A 20003-nucleotide genomic window follows, 5' to 3' on the forward strand; every position below is an offset into this window, starting at 1 on the left:
AAAGAGTACATGTCGCATCACTATGTGTACATGACACGTGTAGCGGAAGTGCGTGAGCGGGAGAACTACGTAGAAGCGGCAAAGGACGCAAATTGGCGTGCCGCCATGGAGGAAGAGATGAATGCACTTGCGGAGAATGAAACCTAGGACTTGGTTGACGCCCCCAAGGGTGTAAAGCCGATTAGATGCATGTGGGTGTACAAGGTCAAGTACAACACTGACAGCTCGTTCAATCGATACAAGGCCCGATTAGTAGCAAAAGGCTACGTGCAGCAACACGACATCGATTACGATGAGACATTTGCCCCGGTCGCGAAGATGACGATCGTCCGTGTTTTGCTTGCGGTAGCTGCGGCGAAGGGGTGGCACTTACTTCAGATGGATGTAAAGAATGCGTTCCTACAAGGCGAGCTTGAGGAACAAGTGTACATGGTACAGCCCCCCGGATTTCACTCCGGAACGAACACTTTGGCGGTATGCCGGTTGAAGAAGTCCCTTTACGGACTAAAGCAAGTATCGCGTGCCTGGACGTGACAATCACGCAGCGATTGCGTCGGATGGGATTTGCGACATCCAAATCAGACTCTTCATTGTTTGTCCGGCAAGTTCAACTTGGGTTGGTTAGTATTTTACTTTATGTTGATGACTTGGTCATCGCCGGCGTTGACCTAGGTGAAATTGACCGCGTAAAGCTCTAGCTTGCGGCATCATTTGATATGAAGGACCTGGGGGACCTTCATTACTTTCTCGGGATTGAAGTGATTCAAACCCCCGAAGGCATACTGATCAGCCAACAGCATTACATGTTGAGTATGTTCTTCAACTTCGGGATGGCAGACTGTAAGTCCGTCTCAACTCCTCTGGACAGAACCGTGAAGCTTCGTCCCGACTCCAGAAAGGTTTGCAACCCGAAAAGGTTCTGACAGATTGTCGGAAGCCTCATATACTTGACTATCACCCAGCCGGACCTCAGTTATCCGGTCGGCTTGATTAGTCAGTTCATGGCGCGGCCAACCGAGGAGCACCTCCAGTGCACGCAATGTGTACTCAGGTACGTTAGTGGCACTACGGACCGGGGGTTACTATATTAGACCGGTACTGCCGCACAACTAGTCGACTATACAGATCTTGACTAGGCCGGAAACGTCGGCGATCGCCGATCCATATCCAGATTCCCATTCTCCCTTGGGAGCCATATGGCTGAAGCACTGTTGAGCACAAAGGTCGAGTATCGAGGAGCGGCTATCGCAACGTGCGAAGCCATATGGGTGAAGCGGTTACTTCAGGAACTGCAGGTGGAGGTGTCCGGTCCGACGACGATCTACTGCAACAACCTCAGTAGCATCCAACTTGCGAAGAACCCCGTCTTCCACGCCCGGACTTAGCACATTGAGGTGCATTACCACTTTGTCCGCGAGTGTGTCCTCTCTGGTGAGGTCAAACTTCAGTATGTTTCGACAGATCGGTAGAACGCTGACATCTTCACCAAGCCCCTTGGTCTAGACAAGTTGCGACAATTCTCGGGTGCGCTTGGGTTGCCGCACCTCGACATGCCGAGCTTGAGGGGGAAAAAATTCCCGCATGACCACAGAAAGGAGCAGGAAAGGAGCGGAAGAGACCACGACATCAAATCGGATGACGAATTCGATTTAGTGTCGGCTGAAGAAGCCGAACGTGGATCCACAGAAAAGTCCGGAAGCGGACGAGAGGGCAGCAGCCGAAAGAAAGAGCCGGAGCCAGCCAAACATGGGGGAGATGAAGCCAACAAGGGCAAGAAGGCCAAGATTGAGGACGAATTAGAGACAGCCAATTCGGACAGAAGCAAAGACGAATCGGAGGCAGCCGATTCGGCTCGGATGTTTGATTCAGAGACGCCAAATCAACTAAAGGCCAAGCAGAATAAAGGGCAGCAGAAGAGGCGCCAACACCGTGACAACAAGGGAGCTAGAAAAGGCCGCACGAGTAGACAAGCCGACTGCAAGGGTTGAGGCACGCGGAATCGAACAGGTCGAGGCGCGCGAGTGAGGCGTGAAGCCAAGAGAAACCAAAGCAAAGGATTGGAAGAGCCTCAAGTTGAGCTTGAGGGGGAGTGTTGAGATGCAAGCTCAACATTGGCTGGATTGACTGTGCAAGCCGAGCACCAGATCGGTTTGGACCGATCGGTTAGGTTGGATCAGTGCGTATACCGGTGCGCAACAAGAGGCTAGATTGGTGCGGAAACCGGAAGGCTGTTGAATAGATATTCCGCGAGGGAATATATTAGGGAGTTAGTGTAGGAGCATTGTAGTACGTGTCAGTACGTATGGACTTGTATAAAGGTGCTCCCTGAGCACATCCTATGTATGTAGTTTTACACATTATTTTGAATTTAGTTTTTTCTATGTGTTCACTCCCTCTATGTCTCTCCCACATACATTGTGTCTTAAGCTCTCCATTAAACTTGTTTTTCCCTGTTGGTATTATGTGTTTCATATAGCTTCCACACCTAACATTTCATAGGAAGGTAGGGATTGAACCAAAAACCTCATGGTCTCTATTGAGCAACCCTACCAATTGAGCTACCTATGCATCCTTGTACCAAATCCAACTTCATGTAGTGTAGATTGAAAATTGGAAGTTTCTAGGTTGCACACATTCTCGTGCATTCTCTATTGCATGCATCCTCATGCATTCTCCATTGCATGCATCCTCATGCATACTCTATTTCTAGTTGGCTTACATAGCCCTACTTTCTTGTATAAATACTCATGTGCACCTTGATTCTAATCAAGGTGAACAACACCAGTTACAGATTCTATAAGTTGAGTCCTTGTTCTTTTCCTTTCTCTTATGTTCTAGTCTTGTCTTCTCTTTGCTCTATTATACTTGTCTGTGACATCGTGGAGGATTTATGTGGCACATGCCCTAATATTAAAGTTACAATTGGGGACATGTCAGTTGATCAAAACTTCTTCATCCAAGAGAAGTCATTTTATCCAGTAATCCTAGGGCAACCGTACATCATAGCAGTATGAATGGAGAATAAAGTGATTGATAATGAAGCAGCATTTGCCAGGATTCGAAGCCAGGATGGAAAGAGGTCAGTACAATTCCTTATTGTTCCACCAAATCACGAAAGGAATCATCCACTACGAGATGTGGGGGATTTCGTACAGGATTTCTAGAGAGAGCCCTTACAAAAAGGGGTTGTGATGGGATGAAGAACTTTTTCGAAGTGGATCAAAATGAAGTGGCGTGAATTCGCCCACAGGTGTGCAAGTTCAGAGGGGGTGGGTGTCGTGAAGTTGATGCTTCACAATGATAAAAAAATGTCAAAAATATATATAAAGACATTTCCTATCTAGAGCTTATGACGAGGAGCATGTAGGATTTCTCGGTTCATGAATCGGAGTTCAGAAACCCAAGATACAAGCTTCAAAAGGATTAATGCAACTCGGGACACAAATGTAATTATGTCAAAAGGGGGAGTCGAAATTAAATAAGGGTCATTTTTGTAATCTCTCAAATGTACAACTACAAAAACGAATTTGTAGAATTTAAAAATAAAATAAACTGCCTGCAAGGACACGGTTTGTCAATCGCCTCAAGGTGCTTGGGCGGTTGACCTCCCCCCCCCCCCCCCCCCCCCTTGCTCGTCACTATTGTATTCAACTTCTACCTCAGACAGCTTCATAAATGTGATGAAGAAGCGGTGAATGTAGGTCATGGCTTGGAAACCTTTTCTTTTCTTTTTTTCCAAAAATATTTCCTTCATCAGTATTAAGAAAAAATGCCATAAGGCTACAAACTGTACAATTTAGAGAGTATTATATACAAAAAGGATAATCAGGGGAAGGGCCAGGGATGATGATACTTCCACATTGGTCCTTGAGAGCAAATCTTGAATAGAGGCAACTTCCTCCATAATTGTAGTAATTTTTTCCTTTTCTTAAGAACAACCTCCGAAGGGCCCGACATATTTTCATACTGCCCACGCACTACCGCCAGTAAGTTGTCCCATAATTCTAGCAATATATCTGAGAGAAGGGGTACTATGGAATCATATCGTCTTTTACATCGATACTTCCATAAGGTCCATAATGTAACCGTGGATACTGTTTTCCATACTTGGGCTGCACACGCATTTGCTTTCGAGGCTGCTGAAAAGGCGAGATAGATATTAGATGCCTGTTGATGATAGTCTTAGCCTCTAGAGCATCATTTGCCTCATACAATAATAGACTGGAATGGAGAACCCCCCATACCGCTGATCCCCAGGAGAATAGGCAACCTACATTAATTGTCAGGAATAAAGAAAGAACTTTATTCCATACCTGTTGAGCTAGTGAACAAGACAAGAGAGCATGCTTGGTAGTTTCCTACAAGTCACCACAATAACTACACTGTCTAAGAACGGGTGCCACGTTTCCTTTCAAAGATTGACCTATCGGTAGTGCTGCATGTAGCAAAAGCCATCTGAAGAGAGTGTATTTTGTTGGTCCCCTAAAAGACCAAATCCATTTCCAATAAGCCTTCGAATGACTGCTTGATACACCCCACTTATTCTAGTGCTTTTGAGCCGCAGGAGTTGGAATATTCTTAGACATGAGTAAGGTTCTACCAAATTTCACAGTATACTGAAAGAACGGAACTTTTTGCATTGGATCCATCTTGGGACTAGTCTAAGACCATCCCCTTGAGTCCCACATTAGCCTATTAATTGGTTGGTGTGCATATAGCCAAAGCATATCCAACAAATGGGCTATTGACGGTTGTGGATCCAGGAGCCATTTCTTACCAGTTTTGGCATTTCTTACCAGTTTTGGCAATCACCCTAATTGGAACAGTAAGTAGGTTTTGTAGCAAATTATCAAAGGGTGTATAAGGCTGCAATTTATTATCCTGTTGAATATGGAAATAAAAAATACACCCGTCTGTAGAAAGTCCCTTAACAAAGAGCATTATGCCATTCATTAGGCAACCAAACCACATATGCTCCTGCATTGGCTGAAGTCGCGATGAGGCCTGAGAAAAGGCTACTGAAATATCCATTGTCATTGTCTTTGCCCCATATATCGAATGTAACTACTTAAGGCGATCCACTTATGGCATTTGCTGAAAATGAATCTAGGATCCTACTGATGTTGCTGCCCCATTATCAAGTTTTCCCCATGCAAGACGAGGTCTAAGGCCCAATACATTTCCAATAGAATCCCGAACGAGAGAATTAGCCAAAATGGTTGATTCATCCAACCATCCCATGTGTTAGGCATCTCCTTGTGTAGAAAAATCTTGATTGCATCCCATGCTCTGACAATCCCCAATAGAAATCTATTGGACGTTAGATTCCGTCTCAGTGTTTGAATATCTATCAAGAACATCCATTTTAAAGAAGGCAACCAGTTTCCTCCCGTCTTGGGATATAATTGCATCAACTGATTAAGCAACATGCCCTTCCATGCTTCTATCCCTGGCAATAGTCCTCTGACTACAAACTTTATCAAGAGAGCTCGAGATTGTATCAAGGGATCTATTAGACCCAACCCTCCCTGACTTTTTGGCCTAATCAAAACATCCCATGCCACCTTGGCCATTGCACGAGATCCATTTTTTCCACCCCAAAGGAAGTTACATATGAGGCTTTGAACTTTCATGATTGCCGACCGAGAGAACAACCAAGCTGATGTGATAAACCACATTGAAGCCAACAACACCGAATTTGCAATGACAACGCGACCTGCAAGGGATAACTGTTGCAAGTCCCAATATAACAACTTACGCTTAATTGATAATAGAAATGGTGATAGCATCACTCCAGATGGTAAATCTATACCAACAAGACAACCTAAGTAACGAATCGGCTCCCCATGATTTAGCCAACGGAATGCAGGGCCTGGATACCATTGTGGACGTGGTTCATCATTGGCCCAAAGGCCTACAGATTTATTCCAATTGAGAGAGGCTCCAGTAGCATCTGAAAATATCTATAAAGCATTCTGTACCCGATCAAGATTAACAACATCTCCGCGAATATAAAGAGCAGTGTCATCCGCAAACTCTGCATCAAGAACTGTTGAGTTCGCAATAGGTAAGGCTATTCCTTGGATGGCAGCCATCGAGGATCTAAGAAAAGCTGATAAAGCTTCCCCAAAAAAAATAAAAAGAAATGGTGCTAACAGACAACCTTGTCGAACAGATCTGGAAATTGGAAATAATGTACCATTGCCTCCAGAAAATAAAACTGAGCTAGACGCGTGTCTATATAATGCAGACACCTCTTTTATCCATGCACTTGGAAACCCTAATCTTGATAGAACTGCCTCCAGAAAGTCCCAATCTACTTTATCATATGCTTTCTCAAAATCTAATAATAGTATAGCAAGGGACTTTTTGTGATGTTGAGCCAGTGCAATCATCTCCCAAAAAAGGAAGATATTGTCAAAGATGCTTCTATCTTGAAGGAATCCTGATTGTGTATCATGTATAATCGAGGGAAGCAACGGTCGCATTTTATTGGCTATAGTTTTGAACGAGTATTGTCTTGGGAATCTCGGATGATCAGGGCCGACCAAGCACACAAAAAAAGTAAAAAGTAAAATAATAAAAAATAATAAAAAAAGTAAAAGAAACTCGAAAAAAGTATAAAAAAAAGTAGAAGAGAGAGAAAACTTTTTGGGGGAAATTCAAATTGTCTCTGTGGAAATCTCCTCTCTCTCTCTCTCTCTCTGGTTTTCTATTTTTATTTCTCTCTTTCCCATCCCTTTTCTATACATTTTCTTTTCTGTGTGTTAGAAATCTCATTCTCTCTTTCCCTCCCCCTTTCTTTCGATGGTTTTCTGTTTTTGTTTCTATTTCTCCCTACCCCTCTCTCTACGTGGTTTTCTGTTTTCTCTCTCTCTCTCTCTTTGTGCTTCCTCTCGTGATTCTGTTTCTTATGGTGCACATCCTCATCTTCCCCATCCACACTTTAATCATCTATTTGGACAAGCAGGCCTCAATGGAGAAACATATCCATGATGCATATTCTTAGGTGTTGGTTATGATTGCCATAATTATTGGATCTGTGTCTATTTCTATGCTGAGTTAGTTTCTATAATGCTAGAAGTATGTTGGTTAATGTCTATTACTATCTGTTTATTAATTTTAGGCCAAATGCATATTTACGTTATGCCAATGTGCTTGTAATGGCCAATGATGCTTGAATCTAAGACCTTTGGCTGAAGACCATGAAGTTTGAGTATTCTATATAAGGATATATGCAACTTTCTAGTATCATTTTCTAGTATCATTGTTGAGAACATATATAACCGATATAAGATATCTGACTCATCGTGGAAAACTTGGAAATTCCTTATACTTGACCCCTACATCCATCAATACAAATTTGTTCACAATAAGTTACATGGTGGATGTCGAAAGCATCCTTTCAGGCTTCACATATATAACACAGACATTAATAAGACCTAAAGATACATATTTCATAGCTCTCCAATGAATCAATGCATGATTTAAATGTTAACAGATTGTGTGCCTGTCAAATAGATCCTTTCAGCACAAACGACCATATTATACATATATATCTCAAATTATAATATACATGTATCTCAAACCATAAACATCACTAGATCTGAGATGCATCATTTCAAACAGTAAAACATGTCCATATTCCACAAATCTTAAAAGCCTCATTATATAAAATCATAAATGACCGATTACACAAATCCCCAATGCATCATTGCATAAAACCATACATGACCACACAACACACATATATTCAAAAGTGAAGATACAAAGTGAAGAAAGTTAAAGTAAATTTGCCATTAACGCATAAAACCATTACATAAAACTGAAGATACAATATTCGAGTTTGAGTATTTGCAGAAGTTGTAACTGAAGATACAATATGGGAGATTGTGTATTTATAGAAGTTGAAACTAAAGATACACTATTAGAGTTTGTGTATTTACAGAAGTTGAAACTGAAGATACAATATTCTAGTTTGTACTCTATTATCCAAAATTGAAACTGTCGATACAATGTTCGAGTCAACCTCCCTAGTTGCAAAAAGGCATCAAAATCTTCTCATGTCCATGAACCCTACAAAAGGCACCAAACAAGTTTACCATTCAACAATGTACAAAATATGAAAGCCGCAAATAAGAAACAATATGGATTTAGGAATGAGAATCAAACCTGGCAAAACTGAATTACACCAAAGTCTAAACAAATCTGTTTAAACAACAAATCTATGTAGCAAGAATTCTAACTTTAGAAGCATAAATATTAGTGATAGATACTCCATCGCTATTTGTTATTGTGAACCATTGTCCTCCCTTACTATCTAGGTAATGAACATCAACAATTGTAGCACTTGTTATGCACTCTGCCCCATCATCAATCAATATACGTTGGCCCTTCAAACCTTTCATAGCAATCGAAATGTCACCATGATTATGATTTAAAGGCAACATGCTATCACAATTGCAATGTGATGTTTGGATTTTAGCCAATATTAGCACCAAATAATTACAATGCATACATCGAACCTTAATATGTCTCGGTAGACGAACTCGCTTTCGACATCCTTGTATGTCCCACCCATGCCTTCTTGGACCTTTATCCTTATTGATAGGAGCTACCTCGATATCTTCAAAAGGTACTACAGAGCTAACAATGGGCCTTTTGTTACCATAGGGGTTTTCAATAACATTTTGTTGCAAACATCTAATACTCTCATTTTACGGCAAATCTTTCATCGGAGGGGAAATATCAGACCTCAATTGATGGCAAAATGCAAGCATTCTTTCCTTACAAACATTAACATCCACCTTAGACATAGAATGTGGACACTCTTCAAAGTTTCTCATTGTTTCCTTAACAAGAGAAATAGTTGCAAATATAGACTCATCATGGCCACCCTCAAAGTTGGCATTTGCATCTTGTCCACGCATTTCTAATGCACCATCAATCAAATGCAGCTCCTTTCTTGAGTCAGGCATGTGTTGTTCAATAAATAATCTAATACACATCAAGTGCTTGCATTTACATGCATAATCTAAGCAATCGCAAAAAGAAGCTTGAAAATATACATTATACCATGTATCTTCCTTTGACATATGTACTTAAAACTCTAAAATACAATCTTGTCTCATCCATTACTTGAATAGTTGTTGGACTTTGTTTCTATTCCTTGTTTCGTTCTTTTCCATGATCTAAGATCCACTATCACTCCGTCATTGGCATCTCTCAATACCTCAAGTGATATATTACGGAGGCCTAATATATCGCTAACCATTAATTGATAACAAACTTTATTAAATGTAAAATAACCCCTAGGCATAAATAAACGGGGGAAGGGGGAAGGGAGAGGAGGAGAAGAAGAGGAGGAGAAGAAGAGGAAGAAAAAACGAGTGAAGAAGCTCGCGTGGGTGTGGGATGCAGATCTCGCCAAAGAAGATGGTGGCCTGCATAAATCAAGACAAAATTTAAAGAAAAGAAAGGAACGAAAGGTTATGAGTTCGAATGCTCTCAAAACAATTTTGTAAGATAAATTTGGTATATATACGGAGAAAGAGAATTAAATTAATAGAGAAAACAACGAACGAACAAGGTTGAATAGAGAGGTTGTGAGTTTGAGTCTTGCCAAGTACCTTTTGGCAAATGAATATTGTAAGTGGTGTTTTACAAATAAAATTCAAATTCTTTTCGCGACAACGTAGCATCTATCTTGCCTTCTCGACTTCTTGTCATCGCACCATCCACACGATCATTCCCGAGTCACAGAACCCGGGCGGTTGCGATACGATACACAACCACAATCTTTACGACATCATCGCATGAGTGAGCAGCAGCGACGCCATCCATAGTTGTGTGCGATTTAGACGCCAAGAGAGCTGAGCTACGTGACTGCTCTGCTCTGCTCTGCTCTGCTGATACACTCTCTCTCTCTCTACCGAGAGAGTGTGTTGTAACTTACCATTCTTCTTCCATGTGTCTTGTCATAGTAGTAGTAGTAGTAGGAGTAGTAGTGATTCTCTGTTGTTGTCCTTGGTTTTTCCCTTGTTTAGGGTTTCCACGTAAAATACTGTGTGTGTTTTGCGTTTTTCGCTGTTTTCTGCTTTCGCGCTGTCTATTTCCGTTCATCTATCTTTCTTATACATCTACTACGATCCGATCTCGTCAAGAAGAAAAAGATAGATAGATTGATTGATACATAGAAAGATATATTTCATGATCTTCTGCAGCACACCGAGATTGAATACGATCTATGAGATGGGGCTGAGCCCACGCTGAAACATCACTTGACCTGAGGACTCTCTCATTACTACCAGCAGAGGACCACAAAATGCTGACTCCTAGTAAAGGGACCCCTCACCAGAAATTTTTTGATCAGTATACAGATCCTTATGGCGATGACTAAAGATTGCATCATTATAACTCCTGAACACATTCGTGCTGGAAATACATTGATCAGCTTGCATATGAGGCGTGGTCATCTTGCTAAAGCACAAGAAGTATGTGACCAACTTGAAGCTCGTGATGTGGTATCTTGGAATGCCCTAATTGCAGGGTATAATCAAAACGGCCATGGTGAAGAAGCAGTAAGGTGTTTCGTGCAGATGCAACATGAAGGTTTGTTTCCAAACGCTGTTACATTTGCCTCTACTTTGAAAGCTTGTGGTAGCATACTTGCAGCTGACAAGGCTAAAAAAATACATGCGGAAATATCGAAGGATGGTCTTATAGGAAACAATGTTATCGTTGGCACGGCATTAGTTGATACTTATGCTAAATGTGGGATGCTGGCGGAATCGCAACAAGTGTTTGACCAGCTCAAAATCAGGAATTCTGTTTCCTGGAACGTTCTTATTGCAGGGTATGCTCAATATGGATGTGGTGAGGAAGCAATACAGTGTTATGAGAAAATGCAGCTGGAAGGTCTATGTCCAAATGCAGTTACATTTCTATCCCTACTAAAAGCCTGCGGCAGCATACGAGCAATCGAGAAGGGTGAAGTTGTACATGCTGACATGCATTACCGAGGGTTGGTTGGAAACAATGTGATGCTTGATACAGCACTAGTGGATATGTATGCAAAATGTGGGGCATTTGCTAAAGCAGAAGAAATGTTTCATCTGCTTCACTTTCGGAACTTATTTTGCTGGAGTGTACTCATGGCAGGATATATTGAGCAAGGGCAGGGTGAAAACGCATTGAACTGCTTTGAACAGATGCAATGTGAGGGCATCTTTGCAGATGCAGTGACTTTCGTTTGCACCCTGAAGGCTTGTGGCATGCTAGATATTCTTCATAAAGGCAAAGCAATACATGCTGTGATTCTAATACAAGGTTTGATAGAAGACGTTTTAATTGGCACTGGATTGCTAGACATGTATGCCAAGTGTGGTGCACTTGCAAAAGCACAATATGTTTTTGACCAGCTCCACAAGCAAAATAGGGTGTGCTGGACGGCTTTGATTGCAGCGTATACAAAACATGGACAAGGTGAAAAAGCTCTAAAGTGTTTTGAACAGATGCAAGAAAATGACTTTTCACCAGATGCAGCCACGTTTGTTTGTATCCTAAATGCTTGTGGCAGCATAAGAGCTATTGAAAAAGGTGAACAAATACATGCTGAGATCGTGAAAGGAGGATTATTAGAAAAGTGTACTTCAGTTGGTGCGGCATTAGTGGACATGTATGCCAAATGTGGGGCTCCTGTAAAAGCAAGGGAAGTACTGGATAAGCTTCAGGTTCGGGATGTTGTCTCTTGGACTGCACTCATTGCAGGGTATGCCCGACATGGGTATGATAAGGAAGCACTAAACAGCTTTCACCAAATGCAACATGAAGGACACTCTCCCAATGTGTTAACCTATGTTTGCATCTTGAAAGCATGTGGTAACGTAGGAGCAATAAATGAGGGAAAGGAAATGCATGCTGAGATTCTTAAAGAGGGTTTTTTGCGTACAAACATTTTGGTTGGCAATGCATTGGTGGATATGTATGCTAAGTTTGCAATACATGAGAAAGCACAAGAAGTGTTTGATCAGCTTCCAGTACGGGATGTAATCAGCTGGAATGCACTAATTTTTGCATATGTTCATGAAGGTTCTGCTGAAGAAGCGCTAAATCGTTTCTGGGAGATGCAAGATGCAGGCATCGTGCCAGACATAGCCACGTTCCTTTGCATCTTGAAGGCCTGTGGCAACATAGGATGTATTTATACTGGTGAAAAGATACATGTTAATATTGCCAGAGATAGGTTATTGGAAAAAGATGCATTAATTGGTACGGGCTTGGTGGATATGTATGTCAAATGTGGGTCATTGACAAAAGCGCATGAAGTATTTAATGAGCTTATGGTACGAGATGTGATCTCATGGAGTGCTTTGATAACAGGATATGCACAGTTTGGGAAAGACGAAGTGGTTGTAGATTTACTTAACAAAATGATACAGGAAGGTTTAAAACCCGATTTCCTCACATTTACTGTTGTGCTTAATGCTTTCAGTCATTCAGGACTACTGGAGAAGGGAGAACTAATTTATGAGGCTTTAATTGGAGGCTATGGAACAATCCCTACGTTAAGGCACCACACTTGTATGGTTGATATGTTTAGTCGTGCTGGGCATTTTGATAAGGCGGTCACAGTGCTCCAGAACATGCCAACCTCTGATTATCTTCCAGCATGGATTGCTTTGTTGAGTGGTTGCAACAAATGGAGGAATGTGAAGCTTGGTCGAGTGGCATTTGAACATGTGGTACGACAAAATAAAAGGTATCCAGGGACATATGTCTGTATGGGAAACATGTATGCAGCTGCTGCCATGCATGAGAATTGAACCTACGGAAGTGAAAATATAACCATGCTACTTTTTGGAGCTGTGCGAAAAAAATGCACCCAAATGCAAATATACGTGATCACAAAGTGTGTCACGGCAGTAGCCATGGATGTTGACCCAGGAGGAAGCTCTGTATTTGATATGATGGGGCCAGATTTAGGTGCATCTCAAGCCCTGCCAAGAACTCAGATCTAGTGTCATTTCATATGCATTGTTGTGAAAAGAGACACATGGTTGGAAGGAAAAACTTAGCAAAGAGAATTTGTCACCAATCTATTTCACATGGCAGGAAGGAAAAATATAGTAAAGAGAATTTGTCACCCATCTAGTTCTTAGAAGAGTCTTTGTTTCTGTGGATCCTCACTTTGCAAAGAGACCCTAGGATGGTAATGTAGGTACAATGTGAGATAACTTCTGAAAGTATTAGACATCCTATGTTGAATCGCCTACTGTTGGATACTACCTTGATTGCAGGAAATCTTTTCATCAGTTGATAGGTTGAAATGTACAGTTACTCATATAATTTTGGTGGTATGAAATATATCCAGATTGAGATTTAAGGAAGATGGAGCAGTTGTACTGGTTATAAGGGACATCATCAATTGGGTAGTCAGTTCTACTATGCCAGAGTACTTGTATAATATATGGTGGACACTGGACAATGGCACATGTCAATGATTGATAGTTGTTATGCCATATTATCATTGTTGTAATCATTGGCATAGGAGCAATGATTTGTATATAAAATGTGTGAGAATATTGAATAGAATAGATTTTTTATCCTCCATGAGCAGGCCAATTTTGATTGCTACTTTGTAGTAAAACTCTGTATGTGAAAATAATGCACCCATAATGTGCTCATCCTTATTGGTGGGATTTGTTTCTGGCGCTTAATTATCATGCATGTCTAATAAGCAGCATACTTCCCACAAATTAATTTATACATTGATAATGAGAGAAGTGGTATTCATCTACCGCCAAGTTTTCATGGCATACCGTGTATGTACATATTCATACTATGGTAATGATACCTCCACACCTAGCTTGCTTGGGTGAGGCTATATCCCATACCAATCATAGTACCTCTAGTTATAACTTGGTTCTTGGATACTTGTTTGAATGTCATGATGTAGCATGTTAAGGAAAATGTTAAGAAAACGGAAATAAAGGACATCAAAATCAAACCAATAATTGAAGGTAGCTCAAATGGCAAGAACTAACCACATGGATAATAAGGTTTATGGGTTCGAACCCAACTAGGCGCAATAAAGGGGAAAAAAATAAATTATGATATGCATACATGAAGACAATGAAGTGATCGATAGATATGATAATCTTAACAAACATTGTGCTAGGATTCGGCACAAGCATGGATAAGATCACGTGTGGAATAAAAGAGGCCCCAATGTTTAAGGAGTGTAAACAAGTACGCATCGATCAAGACGAAAAATACATTGATTAGTAATCAAGAGATTAAGCTAACTCATTTAGAATGTTTCTAGATAGAAGCCAAGGGTTTGAGTTGGAGTTCGAGGTGCCATTGACATTGATAGTGGTAGAAATGTCGAGGACAACACTACACTCAAACCTTCACCGGAAAATTGACAACAACCCCCTCCACTTGGGTTCTTAGTTAATCATAGTTAACTTGTAAAAAGCACCGTATTCGACGCACAGATCACAAATTTTACAACACAATTTTGGATGTTATTTGTCCATAGACTATGTGGTCAATATGATGATCTGCAGGGTTCGGCTAATGTTCTTTGGCGACGGCAAGTGGCCTTTAAGAACCAATGGCAAGGACTTTACTTATTTTCTGATACAACTTCTGGGCTGAAGTGGAATTATGCCATACCTTTTTTATGTTGCACAACTGATATTTATTGTTCTACTTGTTTCATATATGACATCACCTGTTGATCAGATGCTTATACTAGCCTTTGTATCACAATAGAAGTGAGATGAAATGTCTCCTTCTGTTTTCTCTATGTATAGTTGTCAAGTAATATACTAAGGTGCATCTTTCTTTGAAAATAAAATTAAAAATAAAAAATTTTTACAGCATAAATTTGGTGCATCGAGATGTCGTTGCCATCGATAATGGTCGATGTCTTGAGGACACCACTAAACCTTCACCGAAAAATCAACAACCTCCTTTTTCATTTAGGCCTTTGTTTAATCTTAGTTATTTTGTAAAACCAACGTATCTGTGGTAAATATTTGGTGATCCTTAGTCTTATTGGTAAAAGACTAATTCTAGCCTAATCAAGTGATTTTGGGGTCTAAATCTTGAGTTGTTACCATTAATTGAGTGTCTTTAGCTCTAAGCACATGCGATTAACACTAAATATGCGTTAATAACCACATACACCACCATCATGTGACAGAGGGAGAGAGTGTAATGTTGTGTCCTTGTACTCTAATGTTTTTCAAATGTTACACAAAATGGTCTAAATCTAAGCCCTTTCGTAAAAAAGTTGTAAACGTCACTTTTTAGCCTCTTCTTGATCTCTTAGTTTAAGTCCCCTTTAACTTAAGCTAGAGCTCTATCTTTGCCTTAATTCCATATACTTATTGTGAGTTGACGCATTAGGTTTAAGTGCTAATATGCCAAACTCTAATCACTCCTCTTTTTGTATGCATTGTATGACTTCCCCACTTAATCGAGGAGTGTTTCGTTTTACTATGTGTAATCTTGTGTTTTCATGTGTGTACATAAAATTTAAACTTTTCTAATGCTTTAATCAACTTCTTAATTAGAGATGCCTTAGGCAACTCTCAAGGCAATGTGTTGATTCTTTGTAAACAAATTCCCTCTAGTGCACGATTTTGGTAATATTACCCCAAATTCCTCTTTGAAGGACCTATCTCAACTTGTGGAATCTCACCATATTGTGCCACCACCATAATTAACTAGTGTTCAACTGAGCAAGAGAGGTTGTCCATTACTTTTGAGTCACTTGCCTCCTGAACCCTAACCTTGTGAACCCTCATTCTGACCTTACTAAGGCATCCCTAATTAAGAAGTTAACTGATGCCTTAGAAAAGTTTAAATTTTACGTACACACATGAAAACACAAGATTACACATAGTAATACCAAACACTCGATTAAGTGGACTTCATATAACGCATACAAAAAGAGTGATTAGAGTTTGGCGAAGTAGCACTTAAACCTAACGTGTCGACTCACAATAATTATATGGAATTAAGGGAGAGAAAGAGCTCTAGCTTAAGTTAAAGGGGATTTAAACTAAGAGATCAAGAAGAGGCTAAAAAGTGACATTTACAACTTTTTTACGAAAGGGCTTAGGTTTTGACCATTTTGTGTAACGTTTGAAAAACGTTACAGTACAAGAAGGAACAAATATCAAAGATATTTTCAAATATGACATAGAGATGAGCTTACATTTAACATTCTTTTTAATCATACATTTCAAGTGGATGGTCAATCTTGTAACCGTGTTGACTAGATCAAGATAAATGAAATACCAAACGTTTGTGTGAGAAGACTTTTCGAGTCAAGTTGAAGGGCTTTATAAAAGAAGAAAGTTGTGGAAATATTTTGATTTTAACTTCACGGCGTTGTTTATCAATATAGTTTCATCTCTCAAATTTTGGGATCAAGATTCCAATGAAGCATGTGATTTCTTCTCAATCCTTGGGATTGGGCTCACTTTGATTACAACCTATAACTATTTAGAAGTTTATGAGAAGATAGAGCCCAATTGTTACTGTACGAGATGTACGGGTGATTGATAACTGTGATAAGTGAGGGTGAAAGATGTAATGTGTTGATATGTATGTGTAATGTTATACGATTATGAGTGTGAATGTAAGTGTGAGTGTGGTGGATACAAAGAGGTGTGAGTGAGTGACTAGGTGTGAATGCCCAAGGGGCTTGCACCCTTGTGTATCTACCCTTTTGTACCTATTTAACCCCTTATGGGGAATGAATGAAGAAAAGGAACATTTCTCTCTCAATCTCTCTCTTGTCATTTCTCTGTCTCTGTCTCTGTCTCCCCCTTATGTTGAACCCCCTTGGGAAGGGGGTGGAGCCATTCTAGGCACCACCCCCCACTCCACAATGCTTTTCAACATCTTCATGATCTCTCACCATCATCATCACACATACATTATCATTTATCATCATCATCATCATCCTCTACCCTAACCCTAAAACCATTAACACCACTAAGGCGACCCCCTTTGAAGATGAAGTCGAAGACTAATACGTGGCAAAACCTACAACAATGAAATGCAGCAAAAGGCTACGATTATGTGCGGAAGAAATTGGAAATGGAAGATTGATTGCCACACAATTTTAGACCAAATTAATCTCTATATATGTGTGTTTTATTTGGTCTGTTTTTGTCATAAATTTCCAAGAAATGGTGTGAAAAATGTACGAGACTCATTGTGAGTGTGTGAGAATGGCAACAACATATGTGTAGATTTGCGGTTAGCAACGTGTGTGTGCAAGAAAGCATGGTGTGAGAGACAACCAGAAAGACGAAGACAAGTAACTAGAAAGATGGTCAGACGAACGACGGAGCAGGAACCGACACAGAAACTCCGGATAGAAGGGACCCGGTGCTAGCACGACTGGAAAGAGACGCCCACCAGGAGACTGTGGATGAAGACGAAGACACAATGTGTGGAGCGGAGGTTGGCAAGATGTGCTGAGAATGCACGGGACCAGAATCGGAAGTGTTCACAATGTCCAGAAGAAGCAATGCGGAGAGAGTCGGAACCAAAACCGGAGTTGGTTAGCACCGAAGCCGCCATAATGGCCGAACGGCACCCAGAAAGCCCGATGGAGTAGACGGCCGAAACAATGACAGTGACGCTGAAAAACGACGGATGGAGAGACAACCGTCAGACATCAACAGCCGAACGAAAACCGGATGATGACTGAACAGAGTGGCCAAGCAACAGACCTCGGCCAAAACAGACAGCCGACTGCAGACTGGCCGAATAGGGCTGGTGACAACGAGAAATGGAGACAGTGATGACCGGATAGGAGCCAGATAGACAGAGATTCCGGATAATGAAGATAGACGACAACAACAATGGGGCTGGATAGACACACAAAAACGGACGAAGCGATAGAGATGGAGACGGTAATGGAGACAGATGGAAACCGACAGAGACAATCACGGAGTCGGCAACACAAAATGACCGGACAGAGACAGACAAGGACGGGCAGAGACGACTGGAGATGGAGAGGGAGCTGGAGGACAGGGCCGAACAATTACGGACGAGCGGCCGAAATGCAGTTGGAATGGCTGGACAACGACTAAATACCGGCTGGAATGGCAGAACACCCCATAACGGAGGTGGCTGGACCGGATGGGATGGACAAACTGAGGACATCGGACAATGACGAAGATGGAGACGACCGGATGTTTGCAACGAGAACAGATAGATGAAGGGTCGGCTAGAAGACGACCACGATGACAGAAGACGGACATTGAACGAATAGATGACAAACGACATGACAGAGATGGACAACTGACAACCAAAGAGCAACTGGAGCGGCTGGAGTGGCCGGACAACAGTTGAAGCAGCATCCAGGACAACGACTGGATAGCCAAAGTCCGAACAGTGGCGACCAGAAACGAACATACAATCGACAATGATGAAAGAGAAGAAGAAGATGAAGAAGAGAAGAAGGAATAGGAAGGAAAGGAAAAGAAGAAGCACCAGAGGCAGCTGAATAACCAAGAAAGAAGAAGAAAAACGCAGACCAAAGCAACTCAAAAGAAGGAAACAAAGAGGAGGAGCAAAGCAAGATTCGGGCAATAGAGATAGAGGCTGGTCAAAAGAGTTCCATGTCTTCGTGGACGCGTGGGATATCGCCATTGGCAGCGTACTCATGCAACTTACCGAACCAAAGTGGTACTGACCGGTGTACTACGCTAGCCGGAAGCTGTCAAAGGTTGAGTGGAATTATTCCACTACAGAAAGAGAAGCCCTAGGAATGATATACAATGTCACCAAATACCGACATTATTTGTTGGGCCAAAAGTTTTCATTCCATGTAGACCATTCAATGCTTTTATACTTGGTCTCAAAGGCATCACTCACCGGCAAGCTGGCCCAGTGGACATTATTATTACAAGAATTTGAATTTGAGATCTATCACTGGTCGGGTATACAACATGCGGTTGCCGATTACTTGTGCCGGTCAGAATCCGGAGAGACTGGTGACGGTGTTCAAGATGAATTTCTGGATGCCACATTGTTTAAAATTACAGTGGAAACCACGGTAGATGGGACAGTCGCAGACGAGGACAAATGGCTAACGAATATGCACCAGTTCTTAAGCACCGGAATACCCCCAAAGGAGATGAACCGGGATGAACGTAAACGGTTGGCAGTGCAAAGCCAACACTTTTGTCTAGTACAGGATAGACTGTATCATAAAGGAGCGGACGGCATATGGCAGTGAGCGGTCCGGAGTGATGAAAAAGACATCATTTTATGGGAAGCGCATTGTGGGGTCGCCGGAGGACATTATGCTAGTGAAGCTACGGCAAGGAAAATATGGCGCAACGGCTTATGGTGGCCAACAACACTAAAGGACTCGGTCTGATATACGAAGGAATGTGATATGTGCCAAAGAATGGGCCAGCCCACGGAACAAGCGCGCATGCCACACCAACCGGTACTACCTTTAGAGCCATTCCAGAAATGGGGGCTGGACTTCGTTGGACCATTCAAACCACCGACAATGCGAACTAACAACAAGTACATAATTGTCGCCACAGATTACTGTACAAAATGGGTGAAAGCCATAGCAGTAGGTGACAATACCACAACGTCAACGACAAAGTTCCTGTACGAGTACATTTGGTGCCGGTATGGATGTCTAATTGAATTAATCAGCAAACAAGGTGGACACTTCCTCGGCCAAGTGGTGGAAAGCCTAACAACATTTTATGCGGTCGTACATAAGAGAAGCACCCCTTATTACCCGTAGGCCAATGGATTGGCCGAGTCCACCAATAAAAATCTGCAGAACATTCTCCGGAAGATTGTCAATGAGAACCGACCCGATTGGGATACAAAGCTACACAACGCGTTATGGGCTTACCGGATGGCATACAAAACAAGTATCCGGACAACACCATTCCGGTTAGCGTTTGGTCTCGAAGCAGTGATGCCAATTGAAT

The 20003-nt window shown here is 41.5% G+C and overlaps 2 protein-coding genes and 1 long non-coding RNA gene across 3 annotated transcripts; 1 reads left to right on the plus strand and 2 right to left on the minus strand.

Annotated features, from left to right (window-relative positions):
• Window positions 1–5963: 5963 nt before the first annotated feature.
• Window positions 5964–6395, minus strand: LOC147856036 (secreted RxLR effector protein 78-like). The gene has a single exon (XM_087329632.1). It carries the CDS (start codon window positions 6393–6395, stop codon window positions 5964–5966), a length of 432 nt encoding a protein of 143 aa, XP_087185758.1.
• Window positions 6396–7773: 1378 nt separating this feature from the next.
• Window positions 7774–9081, minus strand: LOC147856037 (uncharacterized). The gene is made up of 2 exons (XR_015530730.1): window positions 8173–9081; window positions 7774–8076 (listed from the first exon to the last, which is right to left on the minus strand). It is a non-coding gene; the product is annotated as an uncharacterized LOC147856037 (long non-coding RNA).
• A 1310-nt stretch (window positions 9082–10391) lies between these two features.
• On the plus strand, window positions 10392–12824 carry LOC147856038 (pentatricopeptide repeat-containing protein At4g13650-like). The gene has a single exon (XM_087329086.1). It carries the CDS (start codon window positions 10392–10394, stop codon window positions 12822–12824), a length of 2433 nt encoding a protein of 810 aa, XP_087185212.1.
• The last annotated feature ends 7179 nt before the right edge of the window (window positions 12825–20003 follow it).

Source organism: Azolla caroliniana, unplaced genomic scaffold (assembly GCF_043228905.1).
Source record: "Azolla caroliniana isolate FFs.n. ecotype wild unplaced genomic scaffold, voAzoCaro1.0.p SCAF_13, whole genome shotgun sequence".
Lineage (NCBI taxonomy): Eukaryota > Viridiplantae > Streptophyta > Polypodiopsida > Salviniales > Salviniaceae > Azolla > Azolla caroliniana.